We start from the raw sequence: 20170 nt of genomic DNA on the forward strand, positions 1-20170 counted from the left end.
GAATTTTTGATCTGTATAATTTATGTGATTACTTGCTCTAATGGGGACTTGTGGTCGTCCTTACGTCTCTTTATTATAGTGGATGAGTTTAGTTTCAGCTGGAACATTTGCTCGTCCAGACCGTCGACTATCTCGTTGGAGGGCTCGTCTAGGTCGGACTCGTTCAGTACGCTTAGGTTGTGTTTCCTTGGTCCCGGGGAAAACCTCTTGTCCTCTTCTTCTCTTTGTACAGCATTACTTATGTCAAAGGCATCTCTCATTGCTACAGCTGCAGGCGAGTATAGCAACGAGGGGTCCCTCTCAAAGACGTTCTTCCGCCTCTTGCGCTTCATTATACGTCTCTGCTGTGCCTCTTCCTCTTCTAGCTTCTTCTTGCGCTTGGCGAACGTGTCGAACGTGTTCAGCCATGGGTCCGCCAGGAACTCGTCTATGGTGTACCGCTTGCGAGGGTCCACCTCTAGCAGCTTCTTCACACAGTGCTTGGCACCAGGGCTTATCTCATCCCACCAGGGCTCCAAAAATGTATACTCACCACGACTTATCTTCTCGGTTAGAACGTCTATCTTCTCGTCGTAGAAAGGTGGGAACCCACACAGCATGGTATATAGCACACAACCTATCCCCCACATGTCAACTTGCATGGAGTATTTCTCGTCCTTGACAACTTCTGGTGCAGTGTACCCTATGGTACCACATGGCGTCTTAGTGTTCTTTTGGAATATCTGCTTGGACAACCCGAAATCCGCGAGCTTCACTATACCGATACCACCACCGCCGATAGTTGGAATGAAGACACCTTCATCGGCCTTGGTGGCTGGGTCGTCGCTCTTTCTGAAAGTGCGCTTCTTGGAAGGAATATATTCGATGCTCTTGAACAATAAGTTCTCGGGTTTAATATCACGGTGCACTATACCCAATGAGTGCATATGGCGTACCGCTAATGCAACTTGTTTTATAACATGGCGAGAAAGATCCTCGCTCAGGTAGGTCAGTCTGACAATCTCATTAAATATCTCACCACCATCAAGCAGCTCCTGGATTAGATAGTAATAATGCTTGGTCTCTTGGAAATCTATAAAGCCGACAATGTACGGACACCCTGCTGCAACAGCTTTGTGTATCCTGACTTCTTTCATTACTTGTTCACGGGATGACATCCTGTTCGTATTATTCTGCTTATCTCTACCTGCCCTCTTGTCCTTAGCCTGCTGTTCCTTATTAGAAACATCCAGATCATGTTTGCTGATAACTTTAACAGCAACTTGCTTGTAGTTACGTGCCAAGTAGGCGCTATCGCTGTTCTTGTCGGGGATACCACAGAACACTTTAGAGAAAGCACCCTCACCTATCTTCTCTATCAACTTGTAACCCTTCAGTTCGACCTGCTCAGCAAACCTCAGCGGCGTGTTTGTAAACTGCTCTTCGATCTCCTCAGAGTCCTCCTCTTCGTAGTCCTCTTCGACATCGTACTCCCCATCGAAGGACAGCTGCGAACCTTGATCCAAAGAGCCGTTGTCAAAAGAGTGCGACTCAGCGGTATACTCGCTAGTACCTTCGACCTGCTCCTCCTTCACATTATCTAGATGGCCCATATCAACAGGGATAGGGGTATCAGCAACAGCAGTCAACTCTTTAGCTAGCGACCCAATAAGATCATGTGAATTAACCGTCGGATCCCACTTGGTAGGCTCCGCTGGCGCTACCATAGTACTGTCACCTGCTCCGATCATTGTATCCTTCTTGCTCTTACTATTATCAACACCTGACTCCAAATCAGTAACTTTCTTCTTGAATAAAGCCTTAAATTTCTGCATTATTATCTGGAACAAAAAAACAGAAACTAATGAAGTCTTAGTTATTAATAAACCCGCAAAACAAAGGTTTAATTTATAAGTTTTTTTAATTGTAGTTCAATAAAAAAATAAGCCCTTATCCAAATTTCTAGTTTAATTATTATTCCTAATATTATTTGATCTTAGCTTAGATTGCCTTTCCGTCGCAAGATTTTTTAGAGCCTTATCCTCTCTTCTACAGAGTCTATCTAATCTATTTACCCCCAATCCCAAATTTTCGATTTCCTCGATAATAAGAGATCAAGTAACTTGGGAACAAGCCCTGCAATGTTGTCACTCACAATCAACATCCGTCATCCCATCATCCACAACATCTCACTTGTTCACATAAATTTTTCACTGCTGGAAACAGTCTTTCCCAAAGAAAAAAATTGAGTATCAGAGATTGGTTCTGGTCCTACATCCTCCTCCCCCATAACAAGCATATGGATTCCCTCAGGATCACAAAGATACCCGTACAACAATCGATAATCCACATCCACATCCACATCTACATCCACATCCACATATAACACCCGGATGATGAATGACGTATTAACCTACAAAGCAACGCTCCGTCACTCCCACATTTAATCGGACAGCCCAAAAAATGGCCTCCCCCAGTCTATCACATCAGTTATGTTCTTTTTAAGCTTAGAAAGTACTACACTTCAATTTAAAGATTGAGGAAAGTCCAGAATGCCCAGGTAATGCAACAGATTACTTTCCCTAAAGTGGATCCGTTCCACTTCTTGAGCTATTAACCTTTTGCACTACCACACAAGCTCTCGTCATAGACACTGCATGGTGACATTTCTTATTTCTGGTGGGTGACACCTTCACTCTTGCAACCCTGATCATCTTGTCCATTCCCATCGGAGGAGAGAAAAATTTTTTCTTTTGCGTCAAGCTACAGTCAAACCTATTTAATTAGCACATCTTAGAAATATTAATCTATTACTTTTCCCCCCTTGCATAGAGGAAGTACATTCAAAATATAAACCTTTTCTTATGTTTAGAGTGGCTCTATTACCGGGCTTGATACCAATTGCTTTTGCAACCGGTAGCGGTGCCCCCCTTCTAATATACTGTCATCCTAACATTGAACTCTATTTTACTTAAATAGACCTTTTAATTAAAAAAGAAAACAGATTAACCTGCACCGGTTTGAGTTGGCTTGCATATTTGCCTCTAATGCTTGCCGATATAGAAGTGTGTCAACATTTATTACATAGCTTGCCAGTAGATTCTTACATGACTGATTTATTATTAAATAAAAATGCAAAGAAAAATGCCAGCACAATAATACATTTGTGCATTACACATCCCAATGTCGCACAGCATAGTACCATCTTATGAGAACTAAATGATGAGAAAAGTTATTATATCCGATTTCGACGAGACTATTACGAGGAAGGACACCATCACTGTGCTGGGCAAGATACCATACCACATTAAACCCGGCCTGACACCTAGTTGGGATCACTTCAGCAGTAATTACTACGATTGCTGGAAGAAATACCACAGCAAGAATCAGGATTTGAGGCGGCTCCCTTTGTTGAGCTCACACGTCAGGGATCAAGGCATCCACGGAGGAAACTACAGCAGCTTGTTCAAGGATGAGATAGAGTACCAGCGTAACAACCGGGTCATAGAACTCTCGAGCACAGTCGAAATGGCTAAACAGAAGATCTTCAGCGGGGTCACACACCAGCATGTGCATGACTACGTGGGTACCAAGTTGAAGAAGGACGAATGTGTCCTGCGTGAAGGTGTATTGGATTGCATAGATAATGCAGTCCAGGACCCACGAGATTTCTACATACTGTCCGTAAATTGGTCACCAGAATTCATAGACGCATGCATCGGTACAGGTAAGATCCCAAAGGAGAACATCATATGCAATAGACTGCTCTCTGATGAAGATGCCACTTATACTGGTGAGTTTGAGAACGAGGTGCTCTGTGGTTCAGACAAGATCGTAAAGCTTCAAGAAATAATTAACAAGAGGGCCGGTGAGCAAGACCATCTGAGTCTATGGTACATTGGTGACAGTGAAACCGACATATTAGCAATCTTACACCATAGTATCAACGGAATATTACTTGTAGACCCAGAAGAGAATGCATCGAAGTTTAAAAAGCTTGCCGAGGATGTATTGGGAGTTGACAAGCAACTTCTAGACTCTTTTACAACCGACAGCTCGTTACTGTTTATTAAATGCTTGAATAAGGATCACAATAATTCTCTGTATCTGGCAAAATCTTGGAAAGGTGTACAACAAATACTGAACCAAAATTAGCGACCAGTGTGGTTTTTCTTTTTCTAATATTTGCTGATCTCCCTCTCAACAACTCTTTTTAACGTCAAATTATTTAGTTTCCTTTTAGAGTTTATTCAGATATTCACATGCCATTAAGTAACGGTTTCCCACCAAGTATGAACACCTCCCTAGCACTACTACAAAACATATAATCTTATTAATGTTGTTTTATTACTATCAGATAATGTTACGAGAAGTTTTGTCTTTGTAATATTTCAGACTACTCAAATAGGAATTAGCAGCAATATTAACTAAACTGTTAACCTGAACACCGTAGTCGGTAAATAATGTATTCAGCTATTGCATAATATCTCTTATTTTAACTATTCTATGCTGTTACAACTGTAGTTACCCGGAATATGAAACTTTTCACAGGTCAAAGTCTGTACAGCAGAGTGGAAAAAATGAAAATAGTGGGAATTGAATTGGGAGAGCTCATCGCGTAATAGATGTGAGGAACTGCAGGTTGAATAATAGTTACTATTTTTTGAGTTGGGGGGATAATAGTACTGTTAAAATTGTTGAATTTGTCTTTGAAACAAGTGGAGCTCAGCAACTCAGATATAAGAATTTTTCAGTGATTCTCCAGGTAATGGCTAAAGTTAATAGAGATCACTTCTATAAGCTGGCGTCGGATCTTCCGGAGGAGCGGTTACAAGCCGCAGTGGGTGTTATTAAGGATCTAAGTGCTCTTGAAGTTCCACAGGAAATTGAGGAATGGAATTATACCATCAATAGATTGGTTAAAGGTCTTGGGTCTAGCAGAAACAGTGCTAGACTAGGGTTTTCTATGTGTCTTAGCGAAGCACTAAATCTAGCGTTGTCGTTAGGTGACAAAGCTCCAGAAGGCTTGAATAGCATTGAAAACTATCTAAAAATCCTAAATGAAACGCTAGGTGCCGATTTCGATGAAGGTAAGAAAAGAAAAGGCAAAGATGAGAGAGGTATCCTCTTTGGAAAGTTATTTGGTTTGCAAGCACTTCTAAACGAACCACTGTTTTCAAATGTATTTGTGACCAAGGATGGGATCTCTAACTTTGTTCCTGTATTTGTTCAAGAAATGATTAATTTAAGTAAGTGCAAGAATTGGATCAGAGAACCAGCTCTGTTCAGTTTGTATCAAACTTTGGAAAAGCTAATTTCTAAAGTTAGTAAGTCGGATATCACTAATTTAATTTCTCAACTAGATGAAAACAATTTGACAATGACAAATGAAGGATTAGCTATTTATCTGCTACTGGTCGATGAATCAAATAAAATTTCTCGCGCTGAGATCGCTGAAATAAAACTGCAGAATCAAGGCTGGAAATCTAATGACCCATTGGCAAAGGGTAACTTGCCATCACTAACTAAGGTATTGTTAGATAATGATGGTGTGGCCTTTGCAGAAGATAATGAGCAAAGAAAACAAAAGGGTGGTGCAAACTGGAACCCTAGACTACATTTTGTTTGGGAGAAACTTCTTTCAACTATTATTAATGGTAGTCACTCATTAAATGTAGAAGACAAACATGTTAGCAAAAAGAGAAAAAAGAACAATACCATAGCATCCATCAAATTTCATGAATTCTGGCAAATGGTTGTTGATGAGACTTACTTTAATGACAAGGCATCGAGTGAGCGAAAATACCTTGGCTTCTTGATATTTCAAAGGGCATTCCCGATGCTAAAGTCGTATGAAGACGTTGTGGACTCTTTGGGCCAAAATTTCATAAGGTCCTTAATCAATCAGTGCAGTGAGAAAAAAAGGCATTTGAACAAAATTGCTTTACAAACTGTTGAAATTATAGTTGAAAGTTGTGAAAATGATACCACCAAGATTTTACCAGTATTTGAAACACTTGCTTTTGGAAAAAGTGGATCAATAACTTTTGACAGACTATCAAAGACCAAACTTCTGAGCAGATTACTAGGTATAAAATCAGTAAGATATGAAGTCCTGTCTAAGCTATTTGACATTTTAAGCCGTCAGCTATCAATCAAATCAGAAGAGAAATCATTTAGTCAATTTATTTTAGACAGCATGTTGCATTTAGTTCGTAATCAAAAGGCTGAGGTTGATTCCTTACTGCTCACCGAAAAGGTACTACCACAAATTGTTAAGCTTGCATTCTTTACTGGTGATAACGAAACTCTACAAGAAATGTCTAAGGAAAGATTGTTCTCTATACTTTCTGAGCTAAACTCTTTGCATTTATCGGAAAGTCAAGAAATTCCACAGTATGTGGTTATCAAGCTAGTTCAACAGCATATTGAGGGAGGTGAAAAGATGACCTCTGAACTAGACGATGAATTGAGAGAGACTGAATCTTCTGCTTTGAGAATTCTTGCCGAAATAGCAAAAGCTACAGACAAGCCCTATTTGAGGGGGTTGGGTTCTTTGTTTGCAACTTGTTTATTACAGCTTTACACAGGTGATAGTGAATCAGTTGGTACTTTACAAGAACTTAAGGATATATATGAAAAACTAATCTCAGATGATGAAAGGCCACTTTCTTCAATAACTGAAATTCTACTTTCGTTGCTAGCTCAGAAAAAAGCATTGCTGAAGAAGGCAAGTATTGCTGTTTGGGAGCAAGTTGTGCCTTATGTCTCTCAAGATGAACTAAATCTTCTGTTGGACATTTTGTTGGCAAGAGAAAACAAGCAAGGATTTGCTCAGTTATTCGAAGGTATAGATGAGTATGAGGAAGATGAAGATGACGAACAGCTTGAAGATGAGGAACAAATCAAAGAGGTAACCGATGATTCTAGCTCTAACTCGGAGTCTGATAGTGAGGAAGATGAAGATAACTCAGACTCTCATGAAGATACTAGTAGTGATAGCGTCGAGGATCATAATGATGCAGTTAATAACATTGATAAGGAAACAACCAGTGCATTGGCTAAAGCTCTGGATTTACCTGCTGATATTATTAATGCTAATGGAGAAGTCGATATTGAAAAGCTGGAGATGCAATCAGATGACGATGAAGATGATGAAGATGATGAGTCCATGGATGACGAACAAATGATGGACCTTGATGACCAATTATCTGAAATATTTAAACGTAGAAAAGAAGCCTTATCGAACATACCAACTGGTAATAAGAGAAAAAATGAAGTAAAGGAATCCAGAGAAAGTGTTATTGCGTTTAAGCATAGAATAGTAGACTTGCTTTTAGTATACATCAAGCATGTTGAGAAAATGATCCAAAGGGAGGATGTCGATGAAAACTCTAAGGCAGACAAATTGAACTGCTTATTAACATTTGCTATACCTATGATCAAATGTATCAAGCAAACACTGGATAAATCCTTAGCAGAAAAGTTAGCTAAGCTATTGAAGACGAGATTGTTTAAGATTAGAGTTACAGGAATCAAGCTGGATACAGCTGATGTAGTTGAAGATTTTCAAAGAATTCACCAAGACTTTTTGTTTGCCAAGCCTGGTCAATTTCCTATACTTTATTACAGTGTCTGTTCTAGTACATCACTTTATTTTAGTAAGATACTAGTGGATAATGCAGATTATCAACAAGGTGTTTATGAAACTTTGGTTGATACGTATTCAACCACAATAAAAGAGTGGCTGAAAGATACAAAGTTCCCTCATTCCATATTCCTTGATTTCGTTAATTGGTTAGCATCGAAAAAACAAGGGCCTAAAACTAACTAGCATTTTTTGTAAATAATATGGCTCTATTGAATAATTATTAATATGAGTAATATTTTTAATCAAATGCTTATATAAAAATATGTACATTAATGTCTCAGTCAAGAATGCTCAAATCTACCTCTGGTTCGCCACCAATACGTGGAATGTTGCTTGAACATTTCCATATCTGTACGATATTGTCCTCTTCAGCGCTCGCTACGAGCCAATTAATGTTTGGATTCACGGCTATATCATTTATGGAAGTTTTATGTCCTGCATGTATCATCAATACTTCTGGAGGGCCATCTTCTATTTCGTCTTGAGTTTGTTCGGCACCTATTTCTTGTAAATCCCATACTATAGTTCTTCTATCAGAGCCAGATGAGTAAAGAATTCCATCATTGTTTGGATCGAACTCAATGGCGGTAACTGCATCTTCGTGGCCGGTCATAGCATAAAGAGGATTAGATACATCTCTTATGTCATATAGATATACTAGGTTATCAGTTCCTGCTGCTGCAAATAAGTTTGATGAAAAGGGACTAAAAGCCAAGGTATTGTATGGTTTCTTTGTATTTATGTTGTGTATTATCTGGGAGGATCTCTTGTCGAAAAGTTTCATGGTCGAATCTTCGGAAACAGAGCCAAAAATATGTGCCTCAGAACTATGCCACTTAACGTCATTAATAATGTCGGTATGCGCATCTTCAAAGGTGATGGTAGGTTTTATATTCTTTTCAAAGTTACTAATGTCCCATAAAGCGATATTGCTGTCATCAGAGCCACTCAAGAGTGAATACTTCTCGTTCGCATTGAAGGCTAGACCATAACCATTCTCAGTATGGTACTCCAAAGTTGAGAGTAAAGCTTCCACACCGTTTTTTGATCTATCATATATAAAAATCTTTCCCTCACCATTAATAGTAGCAATTATGTTATCATCTTGAGGCATATAGCGTGCTCTCGTAATTTCGCCATCATGCGGGAACTTCTTAACAATCTTCACATTGGAAAGAACCATGTCCTCATCCTCTTCATCAATTTCTCTGTCCTTTTTGGAGTTTTCTGTAACTTCCACTGGTAGATCAACAGCCCCAATCTTCAGGTAATTTTGCTCTTCTCCAGATGTATGTGTTCCGAGAATCAATTGTTGTCTTGTTCGAGCAGCAACCAGGTTCTTCTGTGGTAACCACTCCACCGTTAAAGTAGGCCATGTTAATCTAGTTTCGCTTACAAAATCATACAGCATTGGTACGTTACTCTTCCATAGCTCATACTCTTCATCAACGGTCATTGGCTCATTGCTTTGTTGCTCTGCAGCAGCGGCAACCTCGGCCATCTTCTGCAACGCTGAGGGATCCAATTGTACACTCATAATTTGTTGGTGAATTGACTATATGTGGTGTAGCTTTACTGTTTATAAAGCCAGTTCCGGACCAAATATCTCATTTGTAACTGTCATTAGAGGCATTGCATCTTTGATTTTATTTTATCATTATTTAGTTGTTTCGCGTGATGAGGAAACGCGACTCTGGTTATGGATCGTGGCTGTTAATAAGTTAAATAGCATATAATAAAGCGTATATATCTCAGATCAGCTAAGTACAACTACTCTTTGACAGTCTCTATAAGGGCATCTGTCACTTCTGTAGAAAGCTTTTCTGTGGCCTCCACGGTCTGAGCTTCTGCGTAGACTCTAACAGCATCTTCGGTACCACTAGCTCTGATGAACGATCTACCACAGGGAGCATCTGCGACTAGCATGTCGATCTTGTCCTGTAGCCCAGCTGGTGACACCAATCTTCTCTCTTGATCAGTTGTGATGAAGATGGATCTGTCTGGTACAACCACTTTGGTCAACTTGTTTGGCAGATCAGTATATTCGTGGTCCCAAGTAGCTGGAGACCAGCCCAGGATGCCTAGCACGGTGATGATGGCCAGCATGTCGCTGATAGCGTCTCCGATAGTTTGGTTGATCAATCTGGACAGCAGTCTCAATGTCAGGGTGCTCTTGTCGTGTGCGTTCTTGGCGAGACGGTCCTCGATCACTTCGTAGAAGTGTTGGGAGAATATAACTGTGCCGTGACCGTTGGCCTCGAAATACACACCGATGTCATAGTTGGTGACAGCTTCGTGGTGTAAGTGTTTAACACCGGTTTTTGCGATAGAGACGGGGACCTGCAGCTTCTTGGTTACGTATGTGGTGGAGGAGCCGTTAGCGTAGGCTGTTTGCACAACGCCCAGTTTCAGCTCCTCGGCCAGGCCAGCCTCTTTCAGCAATGCGTTGATGAAGTAGGCCAGCAGCGTGGATATCTTGTCACCGTCGAGCAAATGGAAAGTGAGGGAGTCGTCGACGTAGTAGAACACCACTCTGTCGGCGTCACCGTCGAAGGAGCAGTACAGGTTGCGCGGGTCGGCGTTGATACCCTCAGGCAGTCTCTGGTTGGTCTTGACGAAGTCAGCGCCGCATCCGCTGTTCAGCATCGAAGGGTTGAGCCAGCTGTTGTTGGTGATGTCAATCTGGTGCAGCCTTATCTTCTGCAAGTGTGGCAAGTCTGTCTGCGAGTAAGAGAGCATCTTCAGGAACTGCGGTCCACCTATACCGTTGGCCGTGTCGATGACGAGTTTGTCGAAGGACTTGAAGCCCTCGATTCCGTACAGCTCGAACAGCTGGTTCCAGGCGTCTAGGAAGTAGCGGTAGTAGTAGTCCTCGAAGTGTGCCGGGTTCGCGGTGAGGAAGTGCAGCTGCGGCGTGGTCAGCAGGCCATGGTTGGTGATCCGCGCATCTGGGGACACCGCCTTGATACCGTCGAGCAAGTTTGCCAGCAGTCTCGGGGAGGACTCACGGGAGTCGTGGCCGACCACTATCTGTGGTGCGTGGCCAGGGGAGATGTTCAGCTCCTGCATGATCGCGTTCAAAGTGGACTCGAAGGTGTGGTAGTCGGCGACGCTGTTCGCGAGCCTGGTGGCCAGCGGTTCCCAGTCCTGCAAGAGCATGGACCCGTCGGACTCCACGATCTTGACACCGTTATCCCTAGGCGGGTTGTGGGAAGCAGTGATCATGACACCCACCGGCGCGCACTGGCAAGAGATGGACCTCAGGGCAGCGATGACACCCGTTGTGAACATCACGGAGTCCAGGATGCGAGCGTCAGCTCTGAAACCAGCGGTACCATAGGTGTAGTGCTGGTCTCTGGTGATACAGTTCTTGTTGTACAGTTGCAAGGACATTATCGGGGTTGGTGAGGGGAGGCAGTTGTGTCGTCCCTTTAGCTGTTTTCAACACTTATAAATTCAAAAGTACAAAGTTTTTTCTTAAATTTTAAGAAACCCAAAACATCCCAGAGGACAAGACTACATAGGGATGGCACCACCTACACCTGTGATAGACGGTATACCTGCGGAGGCCAGCCGCGACTGTCCTTTGAAGTCGCTGACACAGTACCACTGTGCTCCGAATACGCAAGGCCAGGGAGTGCACAAGGACATGTTCGTGTGCATCCCCTTCACAAGACTCTTCAAACAGTGCGCAGACAGAGCCATCGAAGTGACCACAGAGCACACCAATATATAGCACTACCAATAACAGTATACAAGTCTATGTAAGTATGATGTATAGTATAATGCAATATGTCAGTGCACTTCATACACTATGTGTGGCTGCACCTCTATTTTGGGCGTCTTTTGAGAGAAACTGCGCAGGGAGGGTACCTCGTAAACTGTGACTTCTTATCTCTTTGAAGGGGGGGCTGGTAGGATGGGGGGGTGGCAGTATAAATAGGCGCCATCTCTGCTGGGGGGAGGATCTTGTTCTAACCTGTCTCTTTGATGGAAGGGAGGGGTACAGCGCTTAGTTGAGAAATTAAGCCGTATATATTTTAAAAAAGAGTAAGAAAAGCATGAAGATTGACAAGGTTGTGGCCGCTGGTGTAGTGGCTGCGGTTGTTACTGCGGGTGTTATCCCTGAGGCGCGCAGGAACTGCCACGGTAAGAAGGAGATGAGTGTGGTGGACAAGCCACCACACCCACCCCACCATCCGCACAAGCCTCACCCACCACACAAGCCTCATGAGCCACACCCACCTCACAAGCATAACCACAAGAAGCACCAGGAGAAGAAAGACGGTGTGTTTGTCGGAGAAGGGTTGCCACCCGTAGGCACCATGGTGCCTCACAAGTATATTGTTGTGTTGAAGAAAGGCGTCTCTCCGGAGGCGGTTGCTACATTCCTGAACGATGTGTCTGCCGCGCACGCTGCTGCCATCAGGGACTTGCCTAAGGAGCATGACTTCTTCAACTTCGTTAACGCCGAGGGTCTGCCAAGGGGCGGTATCAAGGACCTGTTCAACATCAACGACTTGTTCCAAGGTCTGATCGGCTACTTCCCTGAGCCAGTGGTGAAGTTGCTGGAGAAGAGCGATATCGTGGAGTTTGTTGAGAGAGACTCCGTGGTGCACGCCTCCAACTTCGACACCCAGAACAACGCCCCTTGGGGTCTGGCACGTATCTCCCACAGAGATCGCTTGAACTTGGGTAACTTTAACAAGTACCTGTACGACAACGCCGGCGGTGAAGGTGTTACCGCGTACGTCATCGATACCGGTATCAACGTCAAGCACGTCGAGTTCGATGGAAGAGCACAATGGGGTAAGACCATCCCGCTAAACGACCTAGACATCGATGGTAATGGTCACGGTACCCACTGTGCTGGTACCATCGCTTCCAAACACTACGGTATCGCCAAGAAGGCCAACGTCGTTGCCGTGAAGGTATTGAAATCAGATGGCTCCGGTACCATGTCCGATGTCATCAAGGGTGTGGAGTACGCTGCTCAAGCCCACTTGAAAGAATCTAAGAACAACAAGAAGTTCAAGGGTTCTACTGCTAACATGTCTCTAGGTGGTGGTAAGTCCCCAGCTCTGGACATGGCCGTTAATGCCGCAGTCTCTGCTGGTATCCACTTTGCTGTCGCTGCCGGTAACGAAAACCAGGATGCTTGTAACACATCTCCAGCTTCCGCTGAAAAGGCAATCACTGTCGGTGCTTCGACATTGAGCGATGACAGAGCTTACTTCTCCAACTGGGGTAAATGTGTCGACATCTTCGCTCCAGGTTTGAACATCTTGTCTACTTACATCGGTGATACCAACAGAGAAACTGCTTCTTTGTCTGGTACTTCCATGGCATCTCCACATGTTGCTGGTTTGCTAACTTACTTCCTGTCTTTGCAACCTGATTCCGACTCAGAATTCTACGACGCCTCAAAGCACGGAGTTACCCCAGCACAACTTAAGAAGAAGTTGATCGCCTACAGTACAAAGAATGTTTTGACAGACTTGCCAGACCCAGATTCACCAAACCTATTGATCTACAACGGTGCAGGCGGTGATCTAGGTGTTTTTTGGAACAGCACATCTGCTGACGAACAGTCTGCTGAACATCCAGAGCAGAGAATTGCTGCAGAACTAGGGCTGGATTCCCTAGCCAAGATGGTCGGTGACCGTCATGCTGCTACAGACTCTCTATTCGGACAAGTCAGAAACCTCTTGGACAAGATGAACATCATCTAAGTCGAGATCAATATCCTCATGCCTTTCTCATTTGTTAACTCTTCTCGTGAAAGGGTCTTTCCCCATTGGTGATATTTTTTTTTATTTTACTTTTTTACTTCTACTCTTTTTGTTCTGTTCTATTATTTTGTTTACCGATTCCCAATTTGTAATCCAGGGCTAGCTCATACCCCTCATCATTCTTTGTTATTTTGCACTCCTACACTCTTCTTGAATTGATTACTTCCGGTATGAACAACTGTGTTGTCGCGGATGTCGAGTCGCTTCAAGAAGCCACTGGGAGCTGAATCTCTCCCTCTCTAAGAGCCACACAGCATGCATAGATGAAAAGATAAAGGGCTTCTTTGTGACAGCCACTCTACGGATATTTTTATATAATTAGAGAAAATCAAAATAAATATACTTTTTTAGTTATACGAATCTATAAAAAAAAATGGTTATAAAACTCAATCGACTGCCTCGGTGACTATGTATTATACTCAAAGCTCATCGCTGCCCATCTGGAGCTTTTGTAGTTTAAGCTGTCGTTTTCAGTGATATCTTTGTTTTTGTAGCTCTGGAGATCCCAAATCATTAAGTGAAAAAAAATGTAAACAAAGCGGTAAAAAGAGTTTCGAGATCAAAACACAAATAGTGGATCTGTGGCGCAAATTTAGGCAGATCAATCGTGTATCTATTGTATCGGCGTTGGCAGTGTTGCATTATATTAGTATCTAGGACGGAGAGCTGCTTTTTTGCGAGATTTTGCTCCCATTTTTGGTAATATTTTGAATTTGGAGACGGGTGACACGAAAAAGTTTTTGATTTGATAGAGAAGACCCCAGGTATTTAGGAGATATTTATAAGCTGCTGGACTGAAAAGAAATTGAGACGCTCTATCTTGGCAAACATACAATAATATCCAGTACTGCGGACACAATGGTGGTAACCACTGAAGCCGTAACGTCCCGGAGTGAGCGCGATGCGGAGCCAGTACAGGAGCCCTTGGTAGAGAAATTGGCCACTGAGGAGCTTAATATACTTGTGGCTGTCAGATGTAGAGGCAGAAATGAGCGTGAGATTAAGGCAAAGAGCTCGGTGGTCGTTGACGTGCCGGACAATGGAGTAACTAATGAAGTTTCGATAAATACTACCGATGATGTTGGAATTGCAGCAAAGATGAACTCTAAGACCTATACAGTGGATAAAGTATTTGGTCCCAGCGCCTCTCAGAAATTGGTATATGAAGAGATTGCAGAACCGTTATTTCAGGACTTTATTAAGGGTTATAACTGTACTATACTGGTTTATGGTATGACATCAACAGGTAAAACATACACAATGACTGGTGATGAAAAATTACATAACGGAGAGCTAGGTGATGCAGCAGGTATAATACCCAGGGTATTGTTTGAACTTTTTGACACACTGGAAGCTAATAAGGATGATTACCTAGTTAAATGCTCTTTTGTGGAATTATATAACGAGGAACTGAAAGACTTATTAGACTCCACGAATACTGCCACGAATTCTGATAATAAAAAACTTAGGATATTTGATTCTAACGTGAACGGTACTTCAGCAAGTGGTTCAAGTAGCCGATCGAGCTCGAGAAATAACTCCCCAAGATCAGCTCCTGATAATTCCAGAGCGCAGATGCTGCGAAGGAAACTGGGTCGCCACAACACTACCGGAAATAGCAAAATATCCAATAATAACCATAATAAGTTCAGTAGGTTCAAGCAAACCTCTCAAGAGTCCACTAGAGCTCATGCTTCAAACAATCATCAAAACGTTCATATTCCTAATAATAATTCCAATAATACTAATCAACAGCAGTCACCCATTGATCAGTCCGCTAGTATCTACATTCAGAATCTAGAAGAATTTCATATCACTTCTGCTATGGAAGGTCTACAATTACTTCAAAAGGGTTTAAAGCAAAGGCAAGTAGCTTCCACTAAAATGAACGACTTCTCGAGTCGATCACATTCTATTTTTACCATTACACTTTATAAAGAACAGAATGGGGAACTATTTAGGGTATCCAAGATGAATTTAGTTGATCTGGCTGGTTCAGAGAATATAAGTAGGTCTGGTGCAATGAATCAAAGAGCCAAAGAGGCGGGCTCGATAAACCAGAGTTTACTAACATTAGGAAGAGTGATAAATTCACTGGCGGATAAAAGTGAGCATATTCCATTTAGAGAGTCTAAGCTGACAAGACTGCTGCAGGACTCCCTGGGAGGGAATACCAAAACAGCATTAATTGCCACTATATCTCCTGCAAAAATGACATCTGAAGAGACTTGTAGTACATTAGAGTATGCATCGAAGGCCAAAAATATCAAAAATAAACCCCAACTGGGTGCATTCATAATGAAAGACATCCTGGTACGATCCATCACTTCTGAGTTGGCAAAGATCAAGTCAGATTTGTTATCCACTAAATCCAAAGAAGGTGTATACATGAGTCACGAGCATTATAAGGATCTGCACTACGATATTGAGTGTTATAAAACCGAACTTGAAGAGAGTAAAAGAGCAATTGAGTCGCTAACTGCACAAAACGCGATGTTACAACAAGAGAGGCTATCCTTGAAGGATGATAATGCCTGTTATAAAGCTAATATTGCAAGTTTAAAGGATAATGTGGTGACATTGCAATCTAGTTTGAAAGAGCAGATCACAAAGGAGACGAATATTAGAAGTTTGTTGAAGGATGTTCAAGGTGCTAACGAAGAAATGAAGAAAACGATACATTTATTTGAATTTAAGCAACAGGAACTACAGCAAAGTATCTCTACCTTTATCAGCGATGAAATTTCCAATATTCGAGACACTCTGAAGAAGCATATCGAATACCTGCAGAATAACGGTGACTTGAAGGATACAGAAATCAGCGGTAATCTAATGCGGCTCGAGAAAGAAGTTGTCAAAGTTATCAAAGCTGCTGAGGAAGAAGCTAGTAAGTCATACGGGGAATGCGTCAAGATGATGCTGAAAGAAACGCCGAGACTGTTTGAGAGTGTGTCAGGGCGGCTGGACAATATCAGTAAGCTAGCTGAGGAGAACCACTCTAAGATTGCAGAGACGTTATCAGATGTAAGTGAAGAGTACAACAACTTGAAGCAATACTTGACTAACAACTTCTTCAAGAACAATCATGAAGAGCTGCTGTCGCACCATGTTCAAAACACGTATGCGCAACTAGAAGAGAACTCGGCACAACTGATGCAGAACTTCACGATGATGCTGGACAAGCACATTCAAGAGAACAAGAGGCATATGTTGGAGAATATACTGGGGGTCACTGACGAGGTTATTAATAATGAATTACAAATGTTTGGGGAGCAACGGGCCAAATGGGAGAAATCCTCAGCACTTATCAATCAATGTGATTCTGTTAACCACAGCTTCCACCAGGCGTTGGGCTCTAACCTTGTAGAGATCAGGGACGTGGTGTCCAGTTCCCGTGACAATATTGGCGCAACTATATCTTCTATCCAGTCGCGGACCAGGAACAGGCAATCCATCGAGGAGATGATCCAAGGCAATGACGTAATCAGACAGCAAATAACCAGGATCAAGCAGAAAAACAAGTCGTTGTCTTTATTCAAGGAGCACTCTACAGAGACAGCTACTACATCAATAGGCAGCGTAAACAAAGTAGAAGGCAACTTGAAAGTGATAATGGACAAAGTGCTGAATGACCCGCAGTTGTCCCGGGGCAAGGCTGAAGTTCCCGACGAAGAGCTGCATAGGCTTGAGAAGATACCACTGGGGATCACCAACAAGGAGAATGTTGTTGATCTTCAGCACAGGTACCCCGCCTTACAGGAGAAAAGGAAACCGGAGGATGAAGTGTTGCTTCAAGCCAAGTTGCAGAGACGAAACCCCGATTAATCGTGTATCTGCCCTGCAATGAAATAGGGGCATTGGGGCATACGTGCCCATGTAGGGTGATATTTAAACAAAAAGTTGTAATAGTATTTTAGAATCAGCAGTTTTTTTTTTATATATATAAGAGAAAATAGGCATATTCTTTCCATTCGTCCATTGTCCCAGAGGTTTAGCAACTCCGAGTTTGTTTGTTTTTTGATGGGTTCTTGTATCCAGTCAGAAATGGACATTGTGGCATTCGTAAGTGGGATGGCATCATTCGGTATCCCAGCCTTGACTCGTTTGTCTTCTTTTAGCAAGACTTGTCATGACCTTTTTCCACCAAAAAATTCCCGGTGAATTTTTCCAGGCCCAGGTCCCGTAGAAACCGTCGTGGGGGGCTCTAAATAAAGCTTAATAAAAAGTGAGGACAATGAGTGTTCTTGGGATGGGCTGGGAATGACATGACTGGGACAGCGGTAGCGCTGGTGGGGGGGCTTTTTGTTGATTATCGAGTGTGACACCGAGTGATCACAGGTTCAAGAAGGTCATGAACATTGGAAATTACCTCAAATATTTCACTTGTGAAAGCACTGTATTTTTTTTTTGATAGATTTATTGTTTCTGGAATGTTACCAGGCCAGAGAACCTATATAAGCAGTAATACCAGCTCTTGTTCATTCTTGATTTTTGGCACACAAGTACAACTACAACTACAACTACAACTACAACTACAAATACAAATACAGCAAGTAAAAAAACAAGATATAGCAAATGCCCAATTTATCACATCAATGGGAGAGCGTCTCGCTCAAGGAAGCCTATGCCCGCAACCTGCCAGCGCAGGCCGAGCGACTCAAGCGGTTCAAGAGCGAGTTTGGCAGCACGGTGATCGGCGAGGTGACCGTCGAGCAGGCGCTTGGCGGTATGCGCGGTGTCACGGGCCTTGTGTGGGAGGGCTCCGTGCTGGACCCTGAAGAAGGCATCAAGTTTAGAGGCCTCACTATCGACGAGGTACGTGTGTCGCTGGGAGTGGCAGGTGAGCGGGAGCCGCAGCCCGAGGCGCTGTTCTGGCTGTTGCTCACGGGCCAGATCCCCAACGAGGACCAGGTGGCGCAGCTGTCGCGCGAGCTGGCAGCGCGCGGGGAGCTACCGGGGCATGTGGAGACGCTGCTGGACACTCTTCCACGTGACCTGCACCCTATGGCGCAGCTGAGTATAGCGGTTACTGCCCTGGAAGGGGAGTCGCACTTTGCGCGGGCGTACCTGGCTGGTGTTCCGCGCGGGGAGCTGTGGGAGCACACCTACGAGGACGCGCTGAACCTTATTGCGAAGCTGCCTGCGATCGCTGGGCGCATCTACCACAATGTGTTTGGCGGTGCGCAAGGCGCCCAAGGGCAAGGCACGCAAGGTGCGTTCGTGCTGGACCCGCAGGCGGACTACAGTGAGAACCTGTGCCGGGCGCTCGGGGTGCAGCCCGACGGGGAGACGGAGGACTTCCACAACCTGATGAGGCTGTACCTGACCATCCACGCGGACCACGAGGGCGGCAACGTCAGCGCACATACGACGCACCTGGTGGGCAGCGCGCTGTCGTCGCCTTACCTGAGCTTCGCCGCCGGCCTGGACGGGCTTGCGGGTCCCCTGCACGGCCGCGCGAACCAGGAAGTGCTGGAGTGGCTGCTGGTGTTGAAGGGCGAGCTGGTGCGCGAGGGCAAGACCGTGACGGACCGCGAGGCCATCCGCCAGTACCTGTGGAGAACACTAAACTCCGGGAAGGTAGTCCCTGGGTACGGCCACGCTGTGCTCAGGAAGACGGACCCCAGGTTCCTGGCACAGCGCGAGTTCGGGCGCACGCGGTTCCCGGGGGACGAGCTGTACCAGCTGGTCTCGACGGTCTACGAGGTGGCCCCGCAGGTGCTCAAGGAGCACGGCAAGACGCGCAACCCATACCCTAACGTAGACGCGCACTCCGGGGTCCTGCTCACGCACTACGGACTAGACCAGCCCAGCTTCTACACAGTGTTGTTCGGCATCTCGCGGTGCTTCGGGGTCATGGCACAGCTCATCACCGACCGCGCGCTGGGTGCGCCCATCGAGAGGCCCAAGTCCCTGTCCACCGACAGGTACATCGAGCTGGCCACCCGCCACCACAACAAGCTGTGAAGAAGGAAAGCGCACTTATCGCATATATATAGAGCATTGACCTAAATACATATACGTACACAATAACCTATCATGTTATCTTACCGTAATGATTACCAAATAGCGAACTCGCGAGAAACGCAAAATGCTAAAAGCAAAATGCTAAAAGCAAAATGCGGAAAGCGGAAAGCAGAAGAAAAAAGCAACACATCCCGCCGCACGTAAACCCCCCCCTATTGTGCCCAGAGCAGGGAAAAAAAAGGGGGTAAGAGAGAGAGAGACAAACCGCGCGTGCCGGGATTAATGCCCAAAACGGGAAGTCGAAATCTATCAAAAAAGAGAACAACAAAACACTCAGAAGAGACACCATAAGAAACACGCGCACAAGACACAGAACGCCAATCCCTTCCTTTAACGGGGGGGCACCCCCACTGCCTCGTCTGTGTACGGATGTAGGAGGAGGGGTGATACCACCCCTTAGTCAGTGGACGTGTGCAGTGAGGAAACCAGCTTTCTCGTAATAATTACACGAGCGCACAGACGAGCGTGCAGTAAGAGGGGAGGGACAGCAAAGACAGCAGAGAGACAGCAAAGAGACGAAGGAGACGGCCAAAGCGATACTGTGGGACGCCTCGAGGTGGACTAGACTGGTGGGACCGGTGGGTAGAGAGGGACGAGTAGAGAGGGACGGGGGGGAGGGATCTACTACCCCTTCTTTATCCTTCCAATTGGAAGAAAAATAAAAAAGCCATGGGTGGTGGGAATATATATAGACTGGTGGAAGAAAAGCTGGCAAAAAAGA

General features: G+C 44.2%; 9 protein-coding genes across 9 annotated transcripts; 6 read left to right on the forward strand and 3 right to left on the reverse strand.

Moving 5' to 3' along the window:
• Positions 1 to 20: 20 nt before the first annotated feature.
• RCK2 (serine/threonine protein kinase RCK2) lies at positions 21 to 1814 on the reverse strand (the record flags this gene model as incomplete). The annotated part of the gene is made up of 1 exon (XM_445124.1): positions 21 to 1814. One exon carries the CDS (start codon positions 1812 to 1814, stop codon positions 21 to 23), a length of 1794 nt encoding a protein of 597 aa, XP_445124.1.
• A 1387-nt stretch (positions 1815 to 3201) lies between these two features.
• On the forward strand, positions 3202 to 4134 carry CTO1 (Cto1p; the record flags this gene model as incomplete). The annotated part of the gene is made up of 1 exon (XM_445125.2): positions 3202 to 4134. The coding sequence occupies one exon, from the start codon at positions 3202 to 3204 to the stop codon at positions 4132 to 4134; it is 933 nt and encodes a 310-aa protein (XP_445125.2).
• A 613-nt stretch (positions 4135 to 4747) lies between these two features.
• Positions 4748 to 7813, forward strand: POL5 (DNA-directed DNA polymerase; the record flags this gene model as incomplete). Its single annotated transcript, XM_445126.1, has 1 exon — positions 4748 to 7813. The coding sequence occupies one exon, from the start codon at positions 4748 to 4750 to the stop codon at positions 7811 to 7813; it is 3066 nt and encodes a 1021-aa protein (XP_445126.1).
• Positions 7814 to 7907: 94 nt separating this feature from the next.
• Positions 7908 to 9167, reverse strand: HAT2 (Hat2p; the record flags this gene model as incomplete). The annotated part of the gene is made up of 1 exon (XM_445127.1): positions 7908 to 9167. One exon carries the CDS (start codon positions 9165 to 9167, stop codon positions 7908 to 7910), a length of 1260 nt encoding a protein of 419 aa, XP_445127.1.
• A 233-nt stretch (positions 9168 to 9400) lies between these two features.
• Positions 9401 to 11023, reverse strand: PCM1 (phosphoacetylglucosamine mutase PCM1; the record flags this gene model as incomplete). Its single annotated transcript, XM_445128.1, has 1 exon — positions 9401 to 11023. One exon carries the CDS (start codon positions 11021 to 11023, stop codon positions 9401 to 9403), a length of 1623 nt encoding a protein of 540 aa, XP_445128.1.
• A 133-nt stretch (positions 11024 to 11156) lies between these two features.
• On the forward strand, positions 11157 to 11366 carry SOM1 (Som1p; the record flags this gene model as incomplete). Its single annotated transcript, XM_065626592.1, has 1 exon — positions 11157 to 11366. One exon carries the CDS (start codon positions 11157 to 11159, stop codon positions 11364 to 11366), a length of 210 nt encoding a protein of 69 aa, XP_065482664.1.
• Positions 11367 to 11955: 589 nt separating this feature from the next.
• On the forward strand, positions 11956 to 13362 carry PRB1 (proteinase B; the record flags this gene model as incomplete). The annotated part of the gene is made up of 1 exon (XM_445129.1): positions 11956 to 13362. The coding sequence occupies one exon, from the start codon at positions 11956 to 11958 to the stop codon at positions 13360 to 13362; it is 1407 nt and encodes a 468-aa protein (XP_445129.1).
• A 918-nt stretch (positions 13363 to 14280) lies between these two features.
• Positions 14281 to 17247, forward strand: CIN8 (kinesin motor protein CIN8; the record flags this gene model as incomplete). Its single annotated transcript, XM_445130.1, has 1 exon — positions 14281 to 17247. The coding sequence occupies one exon, from the start codon at positions 14281 to 14283 to the stop codon at positions 17245 to 17247; it is 2967 nt and encodes a 988-aa protein (XP_445130.1).
• Positions 17248 to 17997: 750 nt separating this feature from the next.
• On the forward strand, positions 17998 to 19389 carry GVI51_B03575 (uncharacterized protein; the record flags this gene model as incomplete). Its single annotated transcript, XM_445131.1, has 1 exon — positions 17998 to 19389. One exon carries the CDS (start codon positions 17998 to 18000, stop codon positions 19387 to 19389), a length of 1392 nt encoding a protein of 463 aa, XP_445131.1.
• Positions 19390 to 20170: the final 781 nt, after the last annotated feature.

The sequence above is a fragment of the Nakaseomyces glabratus genome, chromosome B (assembly GCF_010111755.1).
Source record: "Nakaseomyces glabratus chromosome B, complete sequence".
Lineage (NCBI taxonomy): Eukaryota > Fungi > Ascomycota > Saccharomycetes > Saccharomycetales > Saccharomycetaceae > Nakaseomyces > Nakaseomyces glabratus.